Source organism: Miniopterus schreibersii (assembly GCF_964146895.1).
Source record: "Miniopterus schreibersii genome assembly, chromosome: 19".
In the NCBI taxonomy this organism is placed as follows: Eukaryota; Metazoa; Chordata; class Mammalia; order Chiroptera; family Miniopteridae; genus Miniopterus; species Miniopterus schreibersii.
Window position 1 is genome coordinate 33,470,216 of NC_138119.1, and position 25,771 is coordinate 33,495,986.

Here is a 25,771-nt window from a genome sequence, read left to right on the forward strand (position 1 = left end):
CCTCAAGGATTGCACCTACTTTTCCCTCCATCCCCCAAAGACAGCACCCAGAACAGGGCTCTGCACACAGTATAGAACTGGTGCTGACAATCAGGGCCCCTCAGCCCAGCGTCTCCTTCCTCCCTCCTCAGATTGAGAGTGGCCTTGTTTTGGTCTGAAACAAAAAGTGGAAGTGGCCCCAAGGATTTGGGCCCTAATAGACTCATAAACCCTTTCCTATCCTGGACAAACCTTTGTGGTTCTTTAGGTGGGTTCAGCCAAGAGGAAGGAGGCCTTACTATATTTTCTTCTAGATCATTTTACAACCTAATTTCTTCCCTTCTATCCTTCTTCACTGATATCATCTGCTCCCAGATTATTTCCCTCCTATCCCTGTTCCCTGCCAGCTCTTATTGCTTTCTCTATAAGCCAAGTTCTGCTTCAGCACACATTTCAATTCCACAATTTGGGAGCGTAGAAAGTATTCAGTATAGACATCTGAATTATGGAAGGGATTTCTTTTTTCATAAAGAAATGCAACTTTATTATTTTCAAGTACATATGTAGTGCCTCAAACTAATGTCTTATAAAAGGTCACCAAGTAAAGGTCTTGCAGATGTTTCTTTAACAAACACATAAGAATTGATGATAATTAGCCCATACACTCACTACTTCTAAATGGAGATTGCTAAAGTGCTTGAAAAGGGTTGTTTTAGGCATTCTAAATATGCCACCCTTAGCAATATTGTTTATGTTCTTAATTTACTAAACAAATGCCTTTGTATTGATTGTGCGAAGATAATCTATTATCCACAGTCAATAAATCTCAGATTAATCAGGCCCAAATCGTTGTGGTTTCCCACTTAGTTTTCCAAGCCCAAGGCAATGACTTTCTATTTAAAGGTGTTTCTGATAAAGTAGAATTCCACTGTAATAAAGTAACAGACGTGGGAGGTGGCGTATGGTCTTGACCTAAAGTTTGTGTTTTATGCTTCCTTCCTTTCTGCCTTAGGTCTCGCATTTTCCTTAGGTGTCTCTCAATTGCTTTGTTCATCTAGGTCTCTCTACAGGACGTTCCCAATGCCTTCTAAGCCAGCCTTGAAGAATGGGCAGAGCTGCCTACAGAGCAGAAGTGCTAGGTGGGGAGGGGGTAAGGGGAGGAAAAGTATCTCCCGTAGGAACTGGAAACCAATTGCTCATCTTAGGGAAACTGGGCACAATGAACATCTGCATGAAGGGCATTTGCCTGGAGGAATAGCCCTGCTGACCGAGAGGTCAAAGGCAGGTCTCCTAGTCCTTTCTGTCTGGTCCAGGGGTCTGAGCATGTTGGTGACCTAAGCTGATTCTGCATGTCCCTTGAAGACAGGAAGGTTCTGGGAACCTCTCCACCCCAATGCCAGCTGTTGGCTAGGGAACTCCTGGCTTGGCAGTGCCTAGGAATAATGCAGGTTCATCAGCATGGGCATGAAGGGGAAGGGGGTGGGAGGGGCAGGGAATGAACTGGCAGCTGTCCCCTCAGAACAACATGGAGCTTGGAGTTCTTAGCATTCTGAAGGGCGGGTGTTACCAAGTGCATGAGTGAGAGTGCTGGGGCACCTGTGACACCTGGGCTTCATGGGCCGAACAGCCGGCCAAGCAAGGGCCGGTGGGAACTGTGACACACGGGTGGGATCTCAGTGAAGTTTCCGGACTGCCTTCTGGTCCTGCCTCTGCTGCTGCTCTGATGACATAGAATTTGGCCTGCCGGCAGGGCACTCTAAAAGAGCAGGACACAGGGCTGGAGCCTAGACGTCTACCTGGAGATTCCAGACATCAAATGCCTGGTCACTGATCTCTCTTTCCTTCCTTGTGTCTCTCCCCTTGTTGTTTGCCTCCCCTGCCATACCCTAACCTCTCACCCCCCTGTGATGCCCGGCTCCCCTCTAGAGGTTCCTAACTGGCCTTGACTGGGAGACAGGCCAGCTTCTCAACCAGCTTCCCTTTCTGGCCTCAACAGGAGGAACCGCTTGTGATTTCTAGGTCAGAGGGGAAAGCCGGGGACAGAGTTGGGCAGGAAGCAAGAGGGGTGAAGGTGGGAAGTGGGGTATGGCTGGAGACATAAAGAGACATTGGTGACCTGAGACCTCGTCCTTCCTCCTGGCTAGACGTGTCCCTGCCTTTAGATGTTGATCTGTTCTAGTGAGCGGTGGGGGCAAAGGTACAGGGAATGGGGAGGGCTGGAGTAACCTTCAGTTCCTCATAAAAACAGACAACGTGGTGGAGTGGGATGGAGCAGGATCTGGGGAGGGTGTCTAATCTGGCTGTTCAGAGTTAGGTCTCTGGGGCAATCACCTCAAGATTATTTACCTGCTCCCCCCAATGTAGCCTGCTAAATTGCCTCATTCTCTCTCCCAAATCTTCCCCTAAAGCCACCCCAGTTTTTCTCCCTCCCCATCACCATCCCTGCAACTCCTCCAGGGCACCCCATCTTTCCCGTGCCTGGTTCTTCTTTCCAGTGGGCTCAGTAGTATGTCTCCTTTTCCACCCAGCCTGTTAGAGAGATTGGGGGTGGGGGTTGCAAGGTGAGCGTGAAAAGAGGCATCAGGGTTTAGGTGGTTGAGGCCAATTGGATAGGAGCCTGGGGAAGGGGACTGAGGTAAGAAACTGTGGGCAGGTGAAAAGGGAGAGGGGAGAAAGCCCAGTGAGCTGGGGTCATAGATTAGTGGAAAAGAGAGACTTATACTTGATGAAGTAGAGGGTGGGCATAGAGTAGTTGGGGGTGAAATTCCTAATTACTACAGTGGCTATTCAGGTAACAAATGAGTTTCTAAAGGGGCAGCCGTCTATTGTTGTTGAGCAGAAATGTGGTCATGGATTGGCAACTCTTGTAATTTTTCAGGAGAAGTCAGAAATTCGGATTTTATGTGAAAGCCCCCAAGTTTTCAATATTGGGCAGTTAAAAACACACACCCGCGCAATACAGGGCAGGCCAAATCAAGCATTATCCATGGACTCCATTTGGCTTATAGGCCTTCCTTTTTCAACCTCCAGTAAGTGATCAAAGTACTTGTTGGGGGAAAAAGACTTGGTTGATGCCTGGGAATCAGGAGGCTGTGGTTCTAGGTTGGTTGTCCTTTATGAGCCTGAACAAATAATTCACCTCTGCACCTCTCTTTGTCTGTAAAATGTGGAGGTGGGGTAGATGACCTCAAGGGCCTTTCTAATTCTAATGTGTTGTGATTCCAGGTGGAAGGTGCAGGGCCTCGGAGGCCAACTGTGTGTTGAGGGGGTGGGGGACCAGGATCTGAGAGAAAGCGGGTGCGGAGGACAGGTCCAACAGGTCAGGGCCCCCAGGACCTGGGATCCCGGGATCTGAAGGCACAGCAGTTGAACTGGAGTTTGGGTTGGGATCCCTGGAGGGGTAGCTAGCAGTGGGGGTTGCATTTGGGAGAGTTGGGGTGAGGTGAGCGATGCTTACCGCCAGGATATCGCCTCAGGATGAGCTTTCGGACCTCATCATAGATGAAGATGAGGAGACTGTAGGGGACGGCACAGAACCACCAGGTGACCCTGAAAGAAGCAGGGGAGAGTGTTAGGAACATTAGAGGCTGGATACGTACAGGAGGACTTGAATAGACCAGAACTTGGGTCCTAGAAGGTGCCCTTTTATTTTACATTTATTTATTTAAGAGAGAGAGAAGCATTGATTTGTTGTTTCACTTATTTATGCATTCATTGGTTGACTCTTGTATGTGCCCTGACCTGGGATGGAACCCACAACCTTGGTGTTTGGGGCCAACTGAGCACCGGGCCATGCTAGAAGGTGCCCTTTTAAAGAAACACTCACTTGAGTGGGTACATACGGAGGGCCACACCCATGCCCGGGCAGTAGGATAGAAAGGCAGCCAGCGCTGTCTCTTCCAGGAGCCCAAAAATCAAAATCTTGTTCCTGGAAAGGCAAAGAAAGGAGGGTAAGTAGCATTTGAAGAGAGGACAAGGAGGGAGAGATCCAGGGAGACCCCTGGGGGTGGAGGGGAAAGAAGAACTGTGAGGGAAGGGTCGTGACATCTTCCTGTGCCCTCTGCAGACACCTCATGGTGTGTAGCCCAAGAAAGATTTTCTTTAACTTTTATGCTTACTCATTTTACCCTATTGTTGTCTATAACACATACATTCACTCATTAAATAAATGATTCTCATGTGTTGGGTGATGGGCTCTGTTCTGGAGATGCCACGTGCAACGTAAGCTTCCTTCTGGAGATATGGGGCCTGCCCGTAGGCAGCTTATAATCTTGTTATTGCTCCAGGAAAGTGGTCTGTGAAAGTGCCATCTCCCCGGCGAGATGCCATGAAAGCTCCTTCAGTTCAGGGCCCACTTATGTCTTCTACATTCTCAGTGTCTCCTACAGCCCCTGGCAGCTGTTAGTTATAGGTATACAATAAAGCAGAGAACATTGTCAGAGGGCAAGCTCATTGGAGAGTAGGTGCTTAATGTGTGTTTACTACGTCAGAACTGAAAAGCAAAATACAATAAGGTTCTGAGGGCAGTTTCTGGAGTCAGACAGTGGCATCTAGTCCCAGAGCTGCCACTTACTAGCTTTTGGCTATAAGCAATGTTTCTTGTCTTCTCTGAGCCTGTGTTCCTTCTGTGTAAAATGGAACGCATTATCTTTATTTTATAGGATTGCTGGGACAGTCATGGGAGGTAATGTGTAGAGAGCTCCCGAACATGGAAAGTGCTCAGTCATATTATTACTCAACCTTTTATAACCTTGTGCACATGACCTCTTTATAGTTTAAGCCAGTGGTTCCCCAACTTTCCACTCATTAAGGACCCCTTTTATTTTTCTTCTATAAAGGCCACGTTTTAATTGATGTTTGTCTCCCAAGCTGCATTTGTTAATAATTAGTGACTATATTTCCCCATTTAAAATTAATTAGACATACCCAGCTTCCAAACAGAACTACGCATGAGCATGCGATCACTATACTTCATACCTGGCTCCTGCCTAAGAACAACCGTTGGGGGGCCTAGGAGCGTTCTCACGGAAGAGGGCTTGATTTCCATAAAGCGTTCTGAACAATGGAAATAGTACCTCTGCGGACCCCTGAGGGCTCAGGGAATCCAGGTGGGCCTGAGGAGCTGAGGCTGCCTCTGGTCAGGTGACTTGCTGGTATACTCCCCTGTACCCAGCCTGACTTTTGTTTTCTTTCCATTTGCCTCTTGGTTGGTGGGATTTAGCCAGTTGCGTTCCCAGCTCCCTGTGCCCCCATGCACTGCACACTGAGTCCCAGCCCAGAGCTGTACCCAGTTTCTTGGACTCTGCTCTTTGCTCTCTTCTCACTGCATTTTCCCATTAGTGTTTTTAGCTCACTGGAATCGCCTTCCTTCATGTCATCTTTATTTATCTAACAGAATTTTCACTTTTCTCTCCCTGGGATCTTAAATGCTATTAACTTCACCAGGGTTTTGGCATCTTTATTTTTGCCCCTTACTAAGAAATTGTGACAAAGCTCGTCTGGGAACCTGTGCTCATCATTTGAAGTGGAAGGAAATAAAGAGGAGTGACACCTTCAGCACTTAGCACCAGCCGTGCTACACACAGAGCAGTTACTGAGTTCCTTCCAGGTGCCAGACTGTGATAGGTGAGCCACCCCGTGCAGTGGCCAAGGGCCTGGGCTTTTGAAGCTGACCTGCATTAACCCATCTGGGTCACCTCAGGCACGTCATTGAACATTTTGGGGGGTCTCATCCACAAATTGAAAGTAATACTTCCTCATAGAGCCACTGTGAGGTTAAACACTGTCTTTGAATCCCTTACCTCAGTGACTGGCACATGCTAACTCAGACCATAAGAAGACATTGAACCTGACCCTGAGCAGCTCATAGACCCCACAGGATAACACCGTTACTACAGGCAGCTGCTATAAACTAGGGCTACTGTGAGTGTGGGGAACACAGGAGCCCCTGTATTTAAAGCTGTGCAAAGGATGGGGGGTGTCATTAGAATACAAGATGGAAGGAAGGAAGGAAGGAAGGAAGGAAGGAAGGAAGGAAGGAAGGAAGGAAGGAAGGAAGGAAGGGAGGGAGGGAGGGAGGGAGGGAGGGAGGGAGGGAGGGAGGGAGGGAGGGAGGGAGGAAGGAAGGGAAGAAGGCATAGAGAGAAAATGGGAAGGAAGGTGGAAGGAGGCCTTAACAAGTACATCTTAGGAACAGAACAAAACATCAGAAACGGTCCTATCACCCCTTCTTCTCTCATCTATTTAGACATGACTATGGGTATGCAGCTGAGGGAGCCATGTGAGCCCCTCTGCCTGGGAGGCGGTGCCAGGGGGAGGCGCTCACTTCATGCCCTGCTGGAAGACCGAGTTGCGGCGGGTCTTGCAGATGATGAGGTCGGCCCACTGCACCACCACGATGCTGGCAAAGAAGGCCGTGTGGCAGGTGAACTCCACCACCTTGCGCTGCTCATAGGTCTGGGGGAGGGCGGCAGAGAGGCAGCATTGTTAAACCCTGGGCACCGAATCCACGCTTAGCCCCAATCCCACCTCTGCCTGGCGTTTGGACCCCCTCGTATACACATATGTCTGCAGGTACACAGCCCCACTCACCCACTCCTGTCCATAGCTGTCCTCCAGGTCGTTTGTGGAGCGGTCGTCCCAGTCGAGGCGGATCCCCAGCAACCGTGATGGCAGGAAACCGTTCTCTGCCAAGATCACGAAGTAGGTGAAGAAGCCGCCCAGTGCCTGGATCATCCCTGTGGGTCGTGGGCAAAATGTAGCGCCTGGGTCAGAGAAGGAAGCTGGAGGGGGCCAGCACCGACAGGCCAGAGGAGGATATCCCTGACCCTGGGGGAACTGGCCCCTGTCCTGGACTCCAAAAGCTGGGGAAAGAATCCTCTTGGGTTCCCTCCCGAGCCCCAGGGCCTCGCCACACCGATTTGTCCATAGGCCATGCTGATGAGCCTCTCGTTCACCAGCTTGTCTGTCCTCGGGTTTCTCGGTTGCCGCTTCATGATGTCACTCTCAGCGGCCTCATAGGCCAAGGAGATGGCGGGGACCTGTGTGCAGTGGAGAGTGGGGGGGAGAGGGGTGGAAGGGAGCCTTGTGCCTGTCCTCTCTTCAGCTGCTTTGGTTCGTCTCTCTCTCCACCTGCTGCCCACCCCTGCCCACCATGCCCACACGGCTGCCCTGCCCGTCCCCTCTCCAGCCGTTGGCCTCACCATGTCAGTGCCCAGGTCGATGCAGAGGATGGTCACGGTGCCCAGCGGCAGGGGAATGTTGACAATGATGAAGAGCAGGAAGGGGGTGATCTCGGGGATGTTGCTGGTCAGGGTGTATGCGATGGATTTCTTCAGGTTGTCAAAGATGAGGCGGCCTGTGGGAAATTTGGGGGACATGAGGGAGATCAGGGGGACTGTTCCCGACCCCTAGCCACAGAAGTGTGGCTGCCTGACTTCCTGAGAGAGGACCATTTTGTGCGTGAGGGAAGCTAATGCCCGAGGCAGATGCCTGGCATCCCGAGCTGGCTCTGTGGTTGGGGTAAAAGGCACGGGAAGTGGGTGTGCGGGCATCAGTTGCCCGGGGTGCCCCCACCCGTGGCCTCCTCACCCTCCTCCACGCCCGTGACGATGGAGGCAAAGTTGTCGTCCAGCAGGATCATGTCGGCTGCCTGCTTAGAGACGTCCGAGCCTGAGATGCCCATGGCTATGCCGATGTCCGCCTTCTTCAGCGCCGGGGAGTCGTTCACGCCGTCTCCCGTCACCGCCACGATGGCTCCCTGGGACAAGGTACAGCCAAGATGCAGGGGGAAGGCCCCCGCGCAGGCCCAGCTCTGCCGGGGGCCGCCTGCTCACCTGCCTCTGACAGCCCTCCACTATGATGAGCTTCTGCTGCGGGGACGTCCGAGCGAAGACGATCTCCGTGTGATTCGTGAGGATCTCGTCCAGCTGCTCCGACGTCATGTCCTTCAGGTCCGAGCCGTGCACCACACACGCCTTGGCCTCTCTGGAGGGCGGGCAGGGCGCTGATGCCTGGCCTCGCCCGGCTGCCGTCCTGACAGCGCTGGGCCTCCAGTCTCGCCCAGGCCTCCCCCTCCTCTCCCTCAAGCTCAGTGGCCTGTTTTCCCCGTTCCTCTCCCCGAGGAGATGATGCCAGATCCTCACCACGTGCATAATCAGTAGGTACAGTTTCCTAGGCTCGCGCTCATTCCCTTATACGTATTTCATAGCTATAGCCACCCCGCGGTGTAGGTAGGATCTTAATTTTGTAGTTGAGAAAATGGAGGCCCATGAAGGTAAGGTGACATCTCCAAGGTTACACAGATGAACAGGGACACAGCCTGGCCACCCTCAGGACTGAGGAACCAGAGGAAAGGCCTATAAAGGTCCCAGAGGTGCTATCCCGATACCCCCGTTGGACTCAGGCACCCTGTGGGAGAGAATGGGCTGCTTGGGGACAGGGGCTCCTGCAAAGGCCTCACCTGGGGTTGACTTGACTGACGGGGATGTTGAGCCGGGCTGCAATGTCCTCCACAGTTTCATTGCCCTCTGATATGATGCCCACGCCTTTGGCAATGGCCTTGGCTGTGATTGGGTGGTCCCCGGTCACCATGATCACCTGGTGGGAAGGAGAAAGGAGAAAAGAGAACAGAGAACAGAGAACATCACAACAGTATTAAGCCCCTCCCCGTGTGCCAGCCTATTCCCTTCCTAAAGTCAGGAAAAGGCAGGTGGTGGGGCTCGTAGATCCCAGCCAAAATAACAGAAGTGTGTGTGTGTGTGGTGTTTGAATGAGTGGGTCAGGGGGAGAGACAATGACAAGTTGTGTTCTGGGAGTTAGAGATAATCTGCTTAAATGGAGGAGAGCTGCCATGACAGAATAACATGCTAATGAGGGTCCCTTGGCAGAGAAACCTCAAAGATTGTTTAGGAGTTTGGATTTCATGGGATATGAGGCTGACAGAGCGGGCAGGGCCCTTAACAGCTTCCTCCTGTTACCTAGGAGGAAACAAAGGCTTAGAAAGGACCTGTGATTTGCTCAAGGTCACAGGGAGCCAGAACTAGGACGTGGTTTTCTTAGTGTCGAAGATGATTGCTACAGGGCATCTAACTGGTGGTCAGAGTAAGGGTGACAGGGGAACAACCCTCCTTCCCACTCCCCTGACATTCCTCCATGATGCGGGAGGAAAGCGATTCCTGCCCTACTGGCCATGCTCATTGCGTTTCAGAATGGATGGAGTTGGGTGCGGCGGGTGGTTGGCATCTGAGAGGTTGGTTAAGAGGCCATTATAAGTATAAGGTGGTCAGAGCCAGGTGAGGATATAGCATTTGCATGTGTGGGTTATGGGGCAAATCACACAGATACTAAGAAGGAAGCCTGTCCAGGCCTCACTGCCTTATCTTCAACCCCTACACTCCACTGAAACTGCGCCCCAAAGGCTGCATGGGTCTCACAGTTGAAAAACAACGAATGGCATCTTTGCAGTCCTCTCCTTGACTTACTTTGAGGCATTTGGCATTGTTCCCCACCCCTCCTTAAAACTTTCTTCTCCTGTGGCTTCCTCCGACCCTTTATTCCTGGCTCCTCTCCACCCTCTGCATGCACTTTCCCACCCTCTTCAGGGAGGCAGCTGAGAAGAGTGGGAGAAGTGGCTTAGGAGTCAGAGGCTTCCTAAGTGTAAATGCTGACTTTCCCCAGCTCTAGGACCTTAGGCCTTCACTGAGTCTCAGCACATGGAGAAGATGAGCTCTACCTTTCATAGTTGTCATGAAGAGTAGGTGACATGACATTAGGTGGACGCTCAATCAATGCTAGCTGTGCCTTATCACCCTCTTCCCTGGGTCACTGGTTCCTATTCCTCTACTGGCCCCTAAGTGTTGGTGTGGCCCAGGGTCCCATTCTCCTACTTTGTCATGACCCATGCTCTTTTCCTGGGCAATAATAGTAAACATTACAATTCATAATTATGAAGAGTTTAACTGGATTCAAATCTCCAGTCCTGACCCTCTTTCTTGAGCTCCAAACCACATTCCAACTTTCCCTGGAACATCTCTCCCTGGGTGTCTTATAGAGTCTTTGAAGGTAAGGTCAAATTGAATTAATTATGTCTACTTTCACTACCCCCACCAAGCCTGCTTCTCTACTCCCTACCTTAGAAACCATCCCTCATTCATTCAGGCCTTTTGCCTCCTATATCTTCCTCACCTCCCATAACCAGTTCAGTCACCAACTTCTCGAATCATTTTTTGAATGTAATGACTCCCTTTGTCATTGCTTTTGTTCAGGTCATCATCCCTTGCCTGAATGAAGGCAATAGCTTCTTGCTTATCTCCCTGAATTCAGTTCTTCTCCAAGTCTAGGTCTTCCTCCATCTAGAAGCTAGATTTGTCCTGTGACACCTGTGGCTCTGTGGGCCACAGGATAAAGCCCAAGTCTGGCATTTAAGCAAAGGGTACACACTGTTCCCTGCTCTTGACATGCCTTCCTCTCCCTCACAGCCTTCCAAAATACTTGTCAACCTTCGAGGCCCAGATCGAATATCATGCCCTCTGTAAAACATTGTCCAGTTCCCTGATGCAGAATTAACTGTTCCCGGCTCTGACTTCCCATGGAGGGACTTTCCCCAGGCCTCTGTGATAGTTCTGATTATGGCAAGAGGCGGTCTAATGAGCAGGGAGCAGGTGCCTTCCAAAGAAGCAGACCATACTTGATAGAGCCAACCCACTTCTTTTTTTTTTTTTTTGAGCCAACCCACTTCTTACTAACAGATTTATTGGGGAAAGCTCCTTACCCACGCTGAGCCTCAGCTTGTTTCATTTTTAAATGGGGGTAGTGAAGTCTACCTTAGAGACAGAGTGGTATGAGGTTCAGAAATCACATATATACACCCATATACAGACAAGTCCTCTAGTGTGATGGTTGAGAAATAGCAGACCCTGGTTCAAATCCTGGCCCTACCACTTACTAGCTGTGTGGTCTTGGGCATGTTACTTGGTGTCTTGGTCACTCTTTGTAAGAAATGAAAAATACTAGGGTTTACTTATAGGATTGTTATGAAGGTTAAATGAGATTATATAAGTTTAGTACTACGAGTGGTACCTGATTCATATAAAGTCTCACAAAACAATTGGCTGTTTTTATTATTAGTGTAACTGACCTATAGTAAGTGCTCAACTATTATGATTGTTCTGTGGTTAGTTGTAAAGTCATTCACTTCCCCTGAGAGACCATGAACTCTGGGGGCCAGGCTGTATCTTACTCAACTTTGAATCCCCAGTGCCTAGTGCAGTACCTGACCCTCAGTAGCCGGGTAGAGTTGAACTTGTATGGTAATAGGGGAGATGCTGGAAACAAGAGGAGGAAGCAATGGCGCCCTACCAGGTGAGTCACTAGGTTAAGGGAGGCGTTAAAGTGCTGTATCTTTGAAACAGGAAAGAAAGCTCCAAGACGGAAGGGATTTATGTTGGCTTGTTTGTTGAACTCCAGCACCTCGAACAGTGCCTGGTACATAGTTGGTAAACAATAAATATTTGTTAAATGAAGAATACTTGCAGCACCAAGGAGGGAGTGACCACTGAGAAGCAACTGCAGTTGGACAAGAAAACATGGGAGAGGGATGCTAAGTGGAATGAGTGCTCGAACTGGTCTGCAGGATTCGGGGTGGGGGGAGTGAGTGGGTGCAGAGAGGAGCCTGCTAATCCCATTCTAAGTGGCTAGAGAGTGTGGGCTGTAATTGGGAGGAGTATCCACATCCATATCCCCAAGATAAGGGTGCCAGATCAGCTTGACATCAGAACAGAATGAGCCATGCCAGGGAGCACTCTGAGCACAAGGGACAGGGTGAGCTCTCCAAGGCCGCTTGCAGATGACAGCTTCAGGGTGTGGCAGGAGAGGGGAAAGGGGAAGAAGTGAGGCTGGTACCTTGATGCCTGCACTCCGACACTTGCCCACAGCATCAGGCACAGCAGCCCGGGGAGGGTCAATCATGGACATGAGCCCCACGAAGCAGAGCTTCTCCGTGGGAAAGTTCAGTTCGTCCGTGTCAAATTTGAAGCCGCGAGGAAACTTTCCAGAGGGCAGGTTCAGTTGACAGAACCCTGAAGGGGGGCAGAAGTGACGATTGAGAGCAGCAAGGTGGCTGCCTGAACACCCCTAAAGCCCCTCACCCTAGGAAAACCACTGAGGCTTGAGAATCCCTTTCTCAGCCCAGCTCCTTGCTTTGGACCCTCACCCAGTACTCGCTCCCCCAGTCCCCCCAGCTCCATGTAGGCGTTCTGAAAGGCGTCTTGCATCTCCTTGTCTAGAGGGATCTCCTTGCCCTGCACCAAGATGGAGGAGCACCGATCCAGGATGCGCTCTGGGGCCCCCTTCATCACCAGCACGTGGCTCTGGGGGCTGTCTTCTCGCTCATGGATGGACAGCTGGAGAGAAGATGGACAGTTACAGAGGGGCCATAATAGTCTTATCAGCTCCAATGCCCAGCATGGGGCCTAGGACAGAGCAGAGGCTGGTAAGAAACCCTCCCTTAATAAAATAACCCCTGACCAGTCAGCCCATGTCAGCATAGAGACAGTCTTTGTGTGTGGAGAGATGTTTGGACCTCATAGTCCCAACCCTGTAACCTGAGAGTCACCTTCCCATGGGACGGACATTCATTGACTCAACAAATAATATATTAAGATCAGCTAAGACAGGCACTGCACAGGGGCTAGGTGGCTCGCTTGTCAGCATTCCCACCTCTATACTGGTCTCAGTGGGGCTTTACCTCTGTGGCCTACACAGACGTAGCTGAGACTGTGTTCTTGGCATTTAACAGATGCCTACAGGCTGAGGGATGCTCTAAGGGAATTCCAGAAGTATGTTTCAACTTCTGAAGTGTGATGAAGGGTTGAGTGTTATGAAAGGGAGCCAGAAGATGGGGCGCTCTGGGAAGGAGTCAGGAGGGTTGTGGTAAGGAGTGAGGGTTTGGGAGCGAAGGGGTAATGGCAACTAGACATGTGGTCACCCAAGCTGTCCAGGGGAATAAGGCAGGGGTGGGAGGACATGATGCTCAGATGTCCCCACTTCTCACTTTGATGACTCCCCCTTGGCTTTGTGCACCCCTCTTTTCTGTCTCTCCCCTTCCCCCGTCCCAGTTTGCTGACCAGACCTGGTACTTGTTGGTGGAGTTGAAAGGAATCTCCGCCACCTTGGGGTTTCTGTCCCTCATCTTCCTCACGGAGCCACAGGACAGCTCGATGCACTTGAGCAGAGCTGACTCGGAGGCGTCACCAGCTGTGTCACGCTGTCGGAAGAGAATCCAGTGTTACAGTGAGGCCGGAGAAAGACGTAGGCCAAGGGCAGGGGGCTGAAAGCTTGGAGGCCACCACAGGGTGTGAGGGGGGAAGCTGGGCATCAGCAAAGTGGACAGGCCATGGAGACACCCCTGACCTCCTACCTTAGATACAGAGATGTTCTCCTGCCCAGCCTTGAAGACGGCACGGTTGCAGAGGCCGGCAATCCGGGACAGGGCCGTCCATGTAGGGGATCGTTTGTCAAAAGTGGCTCCTGGGAGGAAATGAGGGAGAACCGGGAGCTTGGTTCCCCTTTAGAGCCCTATCTCTCTCCACCCACTCTACCGCCACCCAGTGTCCTGGACACCCTCCAGTCCCCTTCACCCCTCTGGGGTGCCCAATCACCAGACTGGTCTTCGGTGGTGTCAGCCTCATGGATCTGGTTGTCAAACCACATGTGGGCGACGGTCATACGGTTCTGGGTGAGGGTGCCCGTCTTGTCAGAGCAGATGGTGGAGGTGGAGCCCAGCGTCTCCACCGCCTCCAGGTTCTTCACCAGGCAGTTCTTCCTCGCCATGCGCTTGGCTGTCAGCGTCAGACACACCTGGGAGAAAAAGAATGAAAAAGGGCCAAGCCTGAGCCAGAGATGTCTATGGCTTTACCCCAGAGCACAGCTCTATCCCTCCTCCCTTGATCCTACTCCACAAACATGAGTGGGACCTAGGTGTGAGCAGCTGGACCGAGATCATGGGTGTATATTGAGGTGAAATGTCCAGTACATAGTTGAAGACATTTGTCTACGGCTCCAAAGAGGGCCAGAGTAGAGCTGGGGGTAGGGATGTGAGAGTCACCCACACAGAATGAGTGCTGAAAACTGGGCTCACTTAAGTGTGTAAGGAGAGCAGAGAGCTGAGGCCTGAGACACAGTTTTGGGGAGGAGAAGACCCTGCTGGGGACAGAGGAGAGGAGAATCAGGATAGTGACATGTCACAGTGATCAACGAAGGAGAGGATTCTAGGCAGGTGGACAGCAGTATCCATTTCAGTGGCAGAGTTAAGGACAGGAGCTGAGAAAAGGTCACTGGATTTGCTAGGCAGTCACCGGTGACCTTTGAGAGAGCTTTTACAGACGAGTTGGCCAAGATGAGCTCCAGACTACAGGCAGCAGGTGAAGAGTGCACAGGCGGTGAGATGAGGCTAGGACGAGCTCTGGGGGAGACTGCGTGCCAAAGTACAGCCCAGCCTGAGGATTTTCACACTCGGCCTCTGAGCCATGTATTAAATGACCTTCTTCAGACTCACACTCTAAGCCATGTATTACATGAGAATCTGATGTGATTTTAAGGGTTGGCAGTGAAAAAGTTGCTGAGAAGCAATAAGCCTCTATCACTTTTGAGGAAAGGGTAGCAAGACCCTCCCCTGGTGGCACCTCAGCCTGACCACTCACAGTGACAGTGGCCAGCAGACCCTCAGGCACGTTGGCCACGATGATGCCGATGAGGAAGATGACTGCCTCCAGCCAGCTGTAGCCCAGGATGAGGGAGAGCACAAAGAAGGAGACGCCCAGGAACACAGCCACTCCTGTGATCAGCTGGATGAAGTGTTCAATCTCCATGGCTATAGGGGTCCGCCCAACCTCCAGGCCTGAGGCCAGAGTGGCTATGCGGCCCATCACCGTCCGGTCACCTGTGGCAATCACGATGCCCCTGGCAGTGCCTGCAACACAGGAGGAAACACCAGGCTGGGTGCCTTGGGTCCCAGGAACTGAAGTTCTGTCCCGCTTCCTGAGAAAGGAAAACCACCCCAGAGTAAATGAACCAAAGGGTCTGCTCCAGGAGTTTCAGTAGATTATACCTCACTTGGCTTAATCTTCCTGCCTAAATCGCCAACCCCAGACTCAGCACAACAGCAAATTATTTTCTCTTACACTTGGGCCTGTGGAAAGGGCTTGCAAATAAACTCAGCGTTCAAATTGAAGAGATTCAATAAGTGAAACAAAAATATTGCCTGCAGTAAGTACTTCAATAAAATCAGCTCCTACTTGTTATCCAAAGTATATCATGAACACAAAGTAAGGCACTTATTATGGATTTTCCATGTAATCTTAGGATTATCTTTCTCAACATGAGGCATGAATCTCCATAAAAGAAGCCAGGCAATTACTGACCCTTATGTAAACATTAGAGGGGCCTGCAGGGGAGGAAGGGCAGGACAGGGGTAAGAGCATGCATGTTGGAGTCAGCCACACTTGAGTTTGAATCCTTGTTTGAGTTCCTACGGAGGATTGTTTTAATAATTAAATAAGCTAGTGCTCTAATACACCTAGACCATGCCCAGCACATAGTAGGCACTCAACAAATGTTAGTTCCATTCATTTCCTATACTCTGTTCAAAGCCAATTTCAGAGCAAGCAATGAAAATATTTTACTGGGCATTTTTAACAATTTACTAGGCATTTTTAGCATTTTTGACAGTTGTGAGAAATGTAGAGCAAACTTCAGAATCTCAGTACATTAGAAATTTAGGAAATTTAACATGTGTTGATTTTCATTTTAATTCCAACTTGCTGAAAGAAGGGAAAAGCCCAGAGAAGCATATCCAGACTCAGTACAACAGCAAACCCCAGAAAGGGAGGGGGTGGAGGTGGGGTACAAGGCCTTCTGTGGCTTACTTTCTGAGGCCTGTGGTCTGGTCAAGCCTCTTTCTCCCACCAGCTCTTGCCCCCTACTCCCTCTCCGAGTCAACCCTGACTCGGTTCCCTGGCATGACCACAGAGGGCACAGGTTGCAGTTGTGCTTGGACTCCAGCCACTAAGTGGTGGCAGCTCTGGGATCTCTCGCTGGCCTTTGGTCATCTCTAAAACTCAGAACAGGGATGGGACAAACTGGGCAGCCAAAGCATGACAATTTCTCTTCTTGAAGCACAGTCCTAGATAGAGCATGAAGGAGGCCCAAGTATCCACTTGACTGGAAGCTTTCCTGCCCTTCCCCCAGCCTGGGGCTCTGGTTAAAGCAAGGGCCAGAGAAGAAGGCAATAAATCCCAAACCCTGGGGAAACAGAGGCTTTGGTCAAATCAAGGGCCCCCAGGAGTAAGGCTGGCTTGGGACGTGTGAGCATGTGAATGTGTGATGTGTGTGTGTAAGCATGTATGCCTGTGTGTGTGATATGAGAGTGTGAGAGTGTGTAAATGTATGTGTGCATGTGTGTAGGGGCTTGTCTTGGCCCAATACCTAAAGGCTTTGGAACCCATAGAGTGTCAGCGTGGACAGAACAGGGATCTTCCTGTGGGGAGGTCAGTTTTCCATGGAGTCCTGCCATCTCAGCCAATACCCTGCTCTCTGAAGGGGACTGTTTCTGTAGTATTTAGGGGTCCCCCAAATCCTCAATTCCCTCCTCTGTAGCAGGGTTTTTGATGAGTAAGTATAGGCACAGCCCCAACCCTCACTGGGGGTTCAGGATTCAGACTCCTCCCTCTGGGGGTGGGAGGATGAGGAGCCCTCCACCAGGCTGGCCTCTCACCTTCCACGCAGTTGGTAGAGAAGAAGCAGATATTGCGGGTCTCCAGGGGATTCTCATGGGTAAACTCAGGGGAGCGGGTCTGGGGCTCTGACTCCCCAGTTAGGGATGAGTTGTCCACCTGGGAGGAAGAGGAGAGGGTGTAGTTATCAGACTGGCAGATGCACTTGTGCACACACAGCTGTCTTCTGACTCCAACTGCACTCAATCTCCATGACACTAGGGACAAAATTACACTTGTCCTCATCACATATTTATAGCATTGCTCAACTATTGTCCCTGAGCTGGTTTGGAATCCTAACTCTTACTAAACTCTTACGTGACCTTGGGCTAGTTACTTAACCAACACAGCCTCTGTTCACTCATCTGTAAAATGGGGAATGGAATCAGAATCTATGCATTGTACAATCACAGGGGGCGCCACCAACACTGTGGTTTATGAAAATGGCACTGCCTAGAGTAGCCACATATGACAGCCCTGCATGATTAGACCATTCTCACAGAGTTGAATTACATGACATAAAGCATCTGACAATAATTGGTACTCAATACAAGATGGCTATAAAGTAGAGATCAAAGAAATACCCAGGGCACAGAGCATTCATCACACACAGATGCTAGGAGACAACGCATAAGCACTATATATGAGGCAAGGTGCAGCTGGGAGGTATGGGGGTAGGGGTTGGCATTTGGACCTGGTTCTCCCAGCCTTCAAACCTCCAACTGGGTCCCTTTCGGCTCTACACAGCCAGTTGCTCTGGCATGGCCCCCTCACCTTGCAGCCATGAGAAGAGATGATCCGGAGGTCAGCAGGCACGCGGTCTCCACCCTTCACCTCCACCAGGTCTCCCACCACCACTTCCTCCGCATTGATCTGCATCTTCTCACCCTCCCGCACCACGAGGGCTTGCTGTGGGGAAGCCATGGGCATCTCATGAAGTGCTTGTCTCTCCCCGTTTTCTCTCCTGCTGCCTTCCCACCTCTCCTCCAACCCCACCAAGGAGGAGGAGAAGCCCTGCGTCCTGGCATAGAGACTTGGAGAGACTTTTTGTCCAAGCTTCCATCTCAGAACCCAAAGTTGAGAAGGGATGAGCTGGACCCTCCCAGTAACTTTCGGCCCCAGCCCAGAGCCCAGCCTGGCCATCTACCTGTGGAACCATGTTCTTGAAGGAATCCATGATCTTGGAGCTCTTGGCCTCTTGGTAGTAGGAGAAGCAGCCAGTGACGATGACCACAGCTGCCAGCACCACGCCCAGATATAGCTGGCAAGACGACAGGGTTTGAGAGACCTGCCCATCTCCCAACCCTAGAGGGGCAACTGTCACATGGGACAAGCGACCTTTGTCTATGACTGGAAGTAAAAATGGTAGAGGAAAGGCCTCTCTAATCTCCCCCTCAATCGTCTAGTCCCAGACATCCTAAGACTGAAAGGGGTGGGGAGAGTCTTAGGAGTTCCCAGGACTAGGACTTCTCTAGGGGCTGAAGAATGAGGGATGGCAGACAAGCCCGCTTAAGTGTAAAGAAACAGAGAGGGGCTTTCTTATTCATGAGTGATTGTGTGTGTGTGTGTGTGTGTGTGTGTGTGTGTGTTGGGGGTGTTTATAGATATGTATAGAAACCTCACCCATTTTCAGCCTAAAGAGCACTGTGACATGAGGGTCTTGTTCCTTCCCCTCCTCCCCCTAGCTATGCTGGAGATTCGAAGTTGGAGGACAGTCATGGGCTGGTCCAGGGGGCAGGCATTCCAGCTCACATTGTCGTTGGAAGGTTCATCTTCCATGGCAGCCTGGATGCCATAGGCCAGGAAGCAGAGGATGGCCCCAATCCAAAGAAGGATGGAGAAGCCCCCGAAAAGCTGGCGACAGAACTTGACCCACTCTGGGGTTGTCGGTGGTGGGGTGAGGGCATTGGGCCCATCCCGAGCCAAAATGTCCTGGGCCCGCTGGTTGGTGAGGCCCTGAGGGAGGCAAGCAGAAGTGTGGGAGTTTGCATCTGGAACCAATCTGGCCCCTCACCACTTCCCACCTGCTCTTGGTAGGGAATGTCCAGGTGGAGAGGAGAACCCCACCTGGTTGGAAGGGCTGAGGGACCTTCAGGAGAGGCCACATGAAGGAGGTAGTGTTTGCAATGAGTGTCAGAGGCCTTGAAGGCGGAGGAGGATTTTGAGTGTGGCCCCTTCTTTGGTCATCATAGGATTGAGACACATTTTGGGCCACAATAACCTCCCCTGGAGGTAGTCTGGCTAAGGCTCACTGGAAAGACATCCCAATTGGTTCCTCCCTCTCTCTCTTCCTTCAGATTCCCCACTCCACCAAGGATTTTCTTTTTATTACACCAAGGATTTAAGAAGAGTCCTACATTATTGACCATCAGTGTCTCACAGCTTCAGGAGTCACCTATCACTTTCCTGGCCCAGCTTTCCTAGCCCTAGGCTGATTCAGATGCCCCTCTCTGCAGCCCATCACGTCCTAGGCATGATTCTAGAGCTGCAACCACCACCTGGCACTGGAATTCTGTGCATTCATTTTTGCTACTAGACTTCGAGATCCTTGAAAGCAGAGGCTACTTTTTACTTATCTTTCTATCTGTCCACTCATTTATTTAATAAGTGTGTATTGAATGTCAGGCTCTATGATCAGCTCTGGGGGTCAGCTCTGGGATTAGCAGAAATAGACAAGGCCCACAAAGTCCCTGCCCTGTGGAGCTTATGATCTAGAGAGGTGACACACAATCAATAGATATTACTGCCGGAGAGTGAAAAGTTACTAAGGTAAAGCAATAGGGGCATAGGATTTTCAAAAGGGCAACCAGGGAAGGCCTGCAGCAGGAGTTTAATTTTCAAAATGATGGGTTTGGCAGCCTGACTGTGCTGCCTACTATTGACGTGACCGTGGGAAGCTGCGCTCCTCCTGAGTCTCCTTGCTCTAAGAAAGAGGTCCACAGCACCTATCCCTCAAGGCTGTTGTAAGGATTAGAAAAATGTATGTAAAGCACTTACCAGTTGCTCCATACATAGCAGGGCCCCAACACACTACCGTAAGAATAGTAATAGGTCACTCCACCATTTCCTGTATGTCAGTACCATGCGACACTGTGCATCACAGAAGCTGCTTAAGGTAGAGAGAGCCCTGCCTGGAGGCCCTCTGGGGCCGGGGTTCTAAGGAGTCCTGGCTTTCGGGTACATAAGAAAAGAGCTATAGACTCGGAAGCAGAAAACCTGGGTTCTAGTTCTAGTTCTGCCATCAATTAGTCACTGGGCCTCAGTTTTCCCATCTGTAAAAAGGGTTGGCTTACAGTTTTAAGGTCCCTTGAACCCTGCCACTGCTTGGTTCTCTCACCAGAGCCCCTTCACTCACCTTGGACAGGTCCACTTGGTATTTACGGCCCAGCTCATCCAAGGACAGTTTGTGGTCATCCTGGGAAATGAGAACTGAGTTACTTTGGGGAGGGAGGCTGAGCGTGTATGTGTTTGGAATGTATGTGAGGCCAATGAGGGGCACAGAGGTGAGGCAAGGAGCACGGGGTGGCACGGGGAGGGGGGAGGCTGTGGCATGGGCTTCTCTGAGTGCACCAGGCGGCAGGGCCGCTCTCCTAGCTGGGTCCCCTCACCATGGCCACCTCCTTCTTCAGCTCATCCAGCTCCCTCTCTTTCTGTTTCTTCTTGCCGCCTCCATTCTCTGCAGTGGTGGCTGCAGGCGAGTACTCGCGTCCGGCCTGCAGGAAGAGGGGAGAGCCCAGAGAGTCAGGGGGCACAGGGATTGAGCCTCTATTCCCACCTGACAGTGGGGAGCCCTGACATTGGGAGTGGGGGCAGTGGATTCAAAGCAGTGATGCTCCAGTGGAGGAAAAGGGGGTGGAGGGAACCCCAGGCCCTTAGTTTGCAAACTATTGACAGAGACATGGGGCTTTATGTCTGAATTTCAGGGAAGACTGAGGGGCTCAGGACTCAGGAGCCCACTCTTAGTTGTTTAGTAGTTGGACTTCTGCTAAAATTTTGTTTGTTGAAAGACCCCTGCTGCGCCCTGAAGGGCGTGGCTCAGCGGTTCAGCACTGACCTAGGATCCGGGAGATCACGGTTTGATTCCCGGTCAGGGCACATGCCCTGGTTGCGGGCTTGCTCCCCAGTCGGGGGCTTGCAGGAGGCAGGGGATCAATGACTCTCTCATCATTGATGCTTCTATCTCTCTCTCTCTCTCCCTTCCTCTCTCTGAAGTCAATAAAGATATGCTAAAAAAGAAAAAGGAAAAAAAAAGAACCCTGCTGCTAAATACAAAACAAAATAAGCCAAAACTTTAAAACCACCACCCTACACCACTTAAAATCCTGGAAGGCTGGATTGGAGGTGGGGTGAGTAGAAGCACCCTGTAGGGATGTCTTTGTCCCAACACCATGGCTACTTTATCCAGAGAGGAGTGGAGACAGTTAGGAATTTGGGGAGTAAGAGTCTTTGGGGAGCCAGGCTGGGTCAGGGCAGGGAAGTATCTAGAGGGGGATGGGGAGCCAACAGGGCCTGGTGGTAGAAAGTGAAACTAGAATGCGCCAGGCTCATGGACTGAGAGAAGTCGGCAGTTGGAGGGTCAGAATGTGTTTAGAAAATGGAGACATGGAATTTGCTGAGACCCCTCTCCATCCTGCCGGGAAGGCCTTTTGTAGAGGGGATTTGGGCAAGAGGCAATTTGCACAACTTGAGTCCCCAAATCACAAGTAGGTAAGAAGACAATCTGGCCCCACTTGTCCAAGGGAAAAAAAAAATCTCTGGGGATAAATCTAAAACTAAAATTCATGTAGCTCTGAGGTCTAGGCATTCTTGGGTCCTCTGGTGAAATCAGGGAAACATTTTAGCAGGAGCCTCCTGAGGCCATTTTCCCTTTGCTCTTCAGCACCTGAGGTCTCCTCGCCACCACCAGACTTCACGGCCTCCTGGGGACTTCTGAGGGAGAGGGTGGGAAATGTCTCCTCTCAAGGGGAGTCTGCCTTGGGGTGATGGGACAGGAAGGGGGTTGGGGAAGGCCTGGGGTGGCCATGGCAGCATCTTTTCCCTTGGTCCTCCCCAGGCCCCTGCCCTCCCCTTCCCTCAGGATAGTCACAGCGCTGCTCAGCTTCTGCCTTATGCTGGGTGTTCAGGGATGAGCTTTTCTAAGCTACGGCGTAATTTGTTTCTTTCCATAAGGAAGGGATACCTGGGTGGGATTTATGGCTCAGGGCTTTGCCCTTTTATGAAGTATAATGCATTTTTTAAAGTAGATTTTTCTTTTAGAGAAGTTTTAGGTTCACAGCAAAATTGAGAGAAAGCACCGATTTTCCCATATAACCCTGTCCCCACCTGTAGTCTCCCCCACTGTCGACGTCCCCCACCGAACCTACATTGATGTGTCATCACTCAAAGTGCAGAGTTCACCTTAGGGCTCACTCTTGGTGTTGTACATTCTAGAGGTCTGGACAGATGTATAATGACATGTGTCCACTTTTACGGTGTCATACAGAGTGGTTTCACTGCCTCAACGACCCCTTGGTGCTCCAGGACAATGCCTTTGTTTCCCGCCAGAGTCAGGAACAATTCCAGGAAGGCAGCAGCTGCCCTGAGCAGAGACACGGAATCCAGACCCTGGAGAGGGAGGAGCCCGACCAGTGACATCAGGGTGAAGGGAGGCGGGCGGTGGGAGTGGACACCATGGTCCCCAACACACTAGTGTTTATATTTATCTCCATAAGAAGTGTCCGTAAGACTAAAGCAGCCCGACAGAGGAGTGGAGAAGCTGCCTCTCCCTTCCCCAGGAGACGGAAGAGGGTTCATGGAATGAACTGAAGTGCTTTGGATTCACAAACCCTGTCCTGGGTGGGACAGGGCTGAGGGATGGGTGGAAGGCAAATGATCAGGCTGGACAAGTTTCATGGTGGCCTTGGGAGCTTTAGTGAGGCCCTCTGGAGCTTTAGGGACAGGAAGGAGGTGGGGGGCTGGTGTGCAAAGAGGAGGGGCGCAGCTGGGGCAAAGGAGCAGCGGCCGAGCATTTCTGTGCATTCAGATGTGAATGTTCACGAAGCTTAGAATCAAATGGATGGTTTAAGAAACCGCCAGCCCACACACACTCTGGGCACGCTGGAGGCGGCTGAGCGAACAGCCCCACGCACCCCCTTCCCCCGGCTCCCACCCTGTTCTCCCGGCTCAGAGCTTGGGACACAAGGCCCTTCCCCCTCCCCCTGCCCTGGCAAGGACCTTGGCCTCTGTTGCCAGGAGCCTGTGGAGATTTGGGGCCAGCGGGCTGCCTAGGCGAGAAAGAGAGAGAGAAAGCAAGGACCCCCCACCCCCCTCCCACCTCCTCAGCCTGTTCCCCCTCCCCCAACCACAAGGCCCAGCCTGGGGCTTGAATGCGAAAGGAGAACAGAGAGTTCTTTCTGAGAAAGCCAGAGGCCCGGCCAGAGCTGGGGAAGCTGGAAGTCAGCCACTACCCCCTCCTCAGCCTCCCCTGGCAGCTGGAGGGGCGGGTTCCCTCCCACCATGCTGTCCCTTCCCCCAACTCCCACATGGCCCTCCCCGGCCACAGGGGGATGGGGTGAGGGGCCTTGCTCCAGAGGGAAGATGCAGGGGAAAAGGGATAGGGCAAAGGGAGCCCCAGTGTGGGAATGTGGGTGGGGGGGCTTTTGTCCTAAGGAGTCTCCTGGTGGGTTGAACTCCAAGCTCCAGCCCTAAGTCCCCCCGCTTCACCCACCCTCTCAGTCCAAGCAGAAGCAGATCTGCTCCCAGACTTGCTACTAAGGGCGGCGGGCAAGGGGCTTCACGAATGCTGAGGGAGAAGCACAGTCCCCAAGCAGCGAGGGTCCCCTGAAAAAGCCGAGCTAAATGGCTTCCAAGCAGGACCTCTTGAGCTGGGTCCACCCTGTTTTAAGGTGAAGTCCCAGCAGGGAGGGCTTGGGGTGGGGGAGTGGAGGGTCACCTGGCCTCTCCTCAGGGACACCTCAGAGTCCTGCACCTCAGCTGGGACTCCCTTTCGCTGGGGAAACAGAAGATGCCAAGGGGCAGTTTAAGATCCCAAGACAGTATATCTTCCTATGGTTGTCGCCTCTTCCTCCATGAAGCCCCCACTGCAGAGACAGCTCCTCACAGACCCCTCCCCACCCCCCAACAGTGACACTGATGCCCACACATGTTTGGAGGTCTTTACGTTCTCAGATTTACCCCCTGGGACACAAACACGGGTGCTCATCCATGGATATGTGTATCAACTCCAGCCTGTGGAGAGCACATGGACTGCAGGCGCGCAAACATGCGCACACACACACACACACACACATACACACACACTCACACAGGTTCTATTTATGGCTCCCACCCTAGCTCAGGAACCCTGGTGTCCAAGCTTAGAGTTTTTCCAGCTGCTAAACTCAGTGCAATAACAAGTCCTTGCCTGACCCCTCCAGCCCCAGGAACTCCCCACAGACCCATGGGCCCCCTCTTTCTTCAGCACCCCCATGGCTCCCTGTGCCCTTGTCCTCTGTGCCCAGCATTGCACAAAAGGAAAGTAGCAGGCGCAGTGGGTAAAAGGATCGGGTCACTTTTCTCCACATGGAAATTTCATTTCCAAGTAGCCAAGGCCTGGTGCCTGCCCCCCTCCCCCAGCCCTGGTTGTTAGCCTTCCCCTTGGCATACCCAGTGCTGCAGAATATCACTGACAAGGGTGGAGGGGGTGGGGTGGGAGGCGGGGAGCAGGCAGCTCTTACCAGCCTTTGGGAAAGTCCTCCAAGCCCATGGGAAAGTCCTCCAAGCCCATGGCCCAGACAATGCTGCCAGGAGATCCGGAGGAGTGCTGGACGGGGGCCTAGGGGCACATCATTTTCCTCCCCACACCCTTCCCAGCTGTCCTTGGAACTCAGGGCCCTGGAGCTGGTGTCCAGAACTGTTAGGTGACTCAGGAGCAGTTGCTCTCCTGCCCCTCTCAGTCCTCTCAGGCTGGGACTCCCAGAGAAGTGAGTGTTTGCCGGGGTGGTGAAGGCAGGAAGATCAACAGTGCCAATATCCCTTCAGCTGGGAGGCCAGGGGATGCGGTGAGGAGGAGGGGCTGTGCCGGGTACAGGACAGAGATGTGGATGCTGGAGGGCAAGCTGGAGGGCTGGGGGCTGAGTGTGGGGGTGCTGAAGAGGAGAGGACTCGGGCACGTGAGCAGTGGGTCTGTGTGTGCCTCTGTAGCCAGGGGACTGTGAGTTCCAAGTTCAGACCACCCAGCGAGTCAGCCTCTCTCTGCCTCTCCCTCCACATCCCACCCACCGCATGCTTTCCCTCTAGTCTCCTTCAGCCTCCAGAGAGCCCTTCTCTTTCCCACAGAGCCACCCCTGCTCTTTGGGATACTCACCCCACGGCCCATCTTAGGGCGGAGTGGCTCGGGGGGGTCTAGACTGGAGAGGTTAGCAGGAGGATTCACAGGCCACACCGCAGTCTGGGGACGGCCAGAGACCCGGGCAACCAGACAGATGACCAGCAACAGGGTAGCTTTAAATAGGTCCCTCTCCCCCTCTCCCCCCGCCTTCGCCTCCTCTGGAAAGAAGCGTTTGTTGAAACAGGATCCCTGAGGACTCCTCCCCTCCCGCCCCTAAAGCAACTGGCAGTGGCGGTCGGTATGTCCTACTGAGTGCTCTCCTCAGCCCCCTCCGTTGCCCTGGGGAGGAAGTGCAGAGGAGCGAGGGTGGGAATGTGCCCTTTAGGGACAGGCAGAGGGAAGAAGACCTCCCAGCATCCCAGGATGCCAGAGGACACATGGTTCACCCTTCCTTTTGTTTTCCCGGGTAAGGAAACTCAGGCACAGGACGATTAAACAACATGAATGGAGAGAACCAGAAGCCAGGTCTCCTGAGCCTACACCCAACCCCCCAGAGAAACAGACTATTCTCTCTACTGTAGAGGTTGCGAGGACACTGAGCCAGAAAAAGTAGCTACGGCTACTTGTATATGAGGCACCTTGGAAGGACCCCTGGTGAGAGCCACAGAGAAGGCGGGGAGGGGTGGGACCCTCTACTGGAAGGGGCAGGAGGGGT

The 25,771-nt window shown here is 52.1% G+C and overlaps 1 protein-coding gene across 1 annotated transcript; it reads right to left on the reverse strand.

Moving 5' to 3' along the window:
• Positions 1–482: 482 nt before the first annotated feature.
• On the reverse strand, positions 483–25,266 carry LOC308548667 (sodium/potassium-transporting ATPase subunit alpha-2). The gene is made up of 23 exons (XM_081120532.1): positions 25,093–25,266; positions 20,357–20,461; positions 20,104–20,163; positions 18,501–18,704; positions 17,896–18,009; positions 17,523–17,657; positions 16,751–16,868; positions 14,679–14,947; positions 13,638–13,836; positions 13,397–13,506; positions 13,109–13,243; positions 12,191–12,380; positions 11,881–12,056; positions 8,441–8,577; positions 7,815–7,965; positions 7,570–7,738; positions 7,182–7,336; positions 6,896–7,019; positions 6,571–6,716; positions 6,305–6,435; positions 3,806–3,907; positions 3,437–3,528; positions 483–2,508 (listed from the first exon to the last, which is right to left on the reverse strand). The coding sequence occupies exons 1-23, from the start codon at positions 25,102–25,104 to the stop codon at positions 2,480–2,482; spliced, it is 3,063 nt and encodes a 1,020-aa protein (XP_080976658.1). The 5' UTR covers positions 25,105–25,266; the 3' UTR covers positions 483–2,479.
• Between the last annotated feature and the right edge of the window lie 505 nt (positions 25,267–25,771).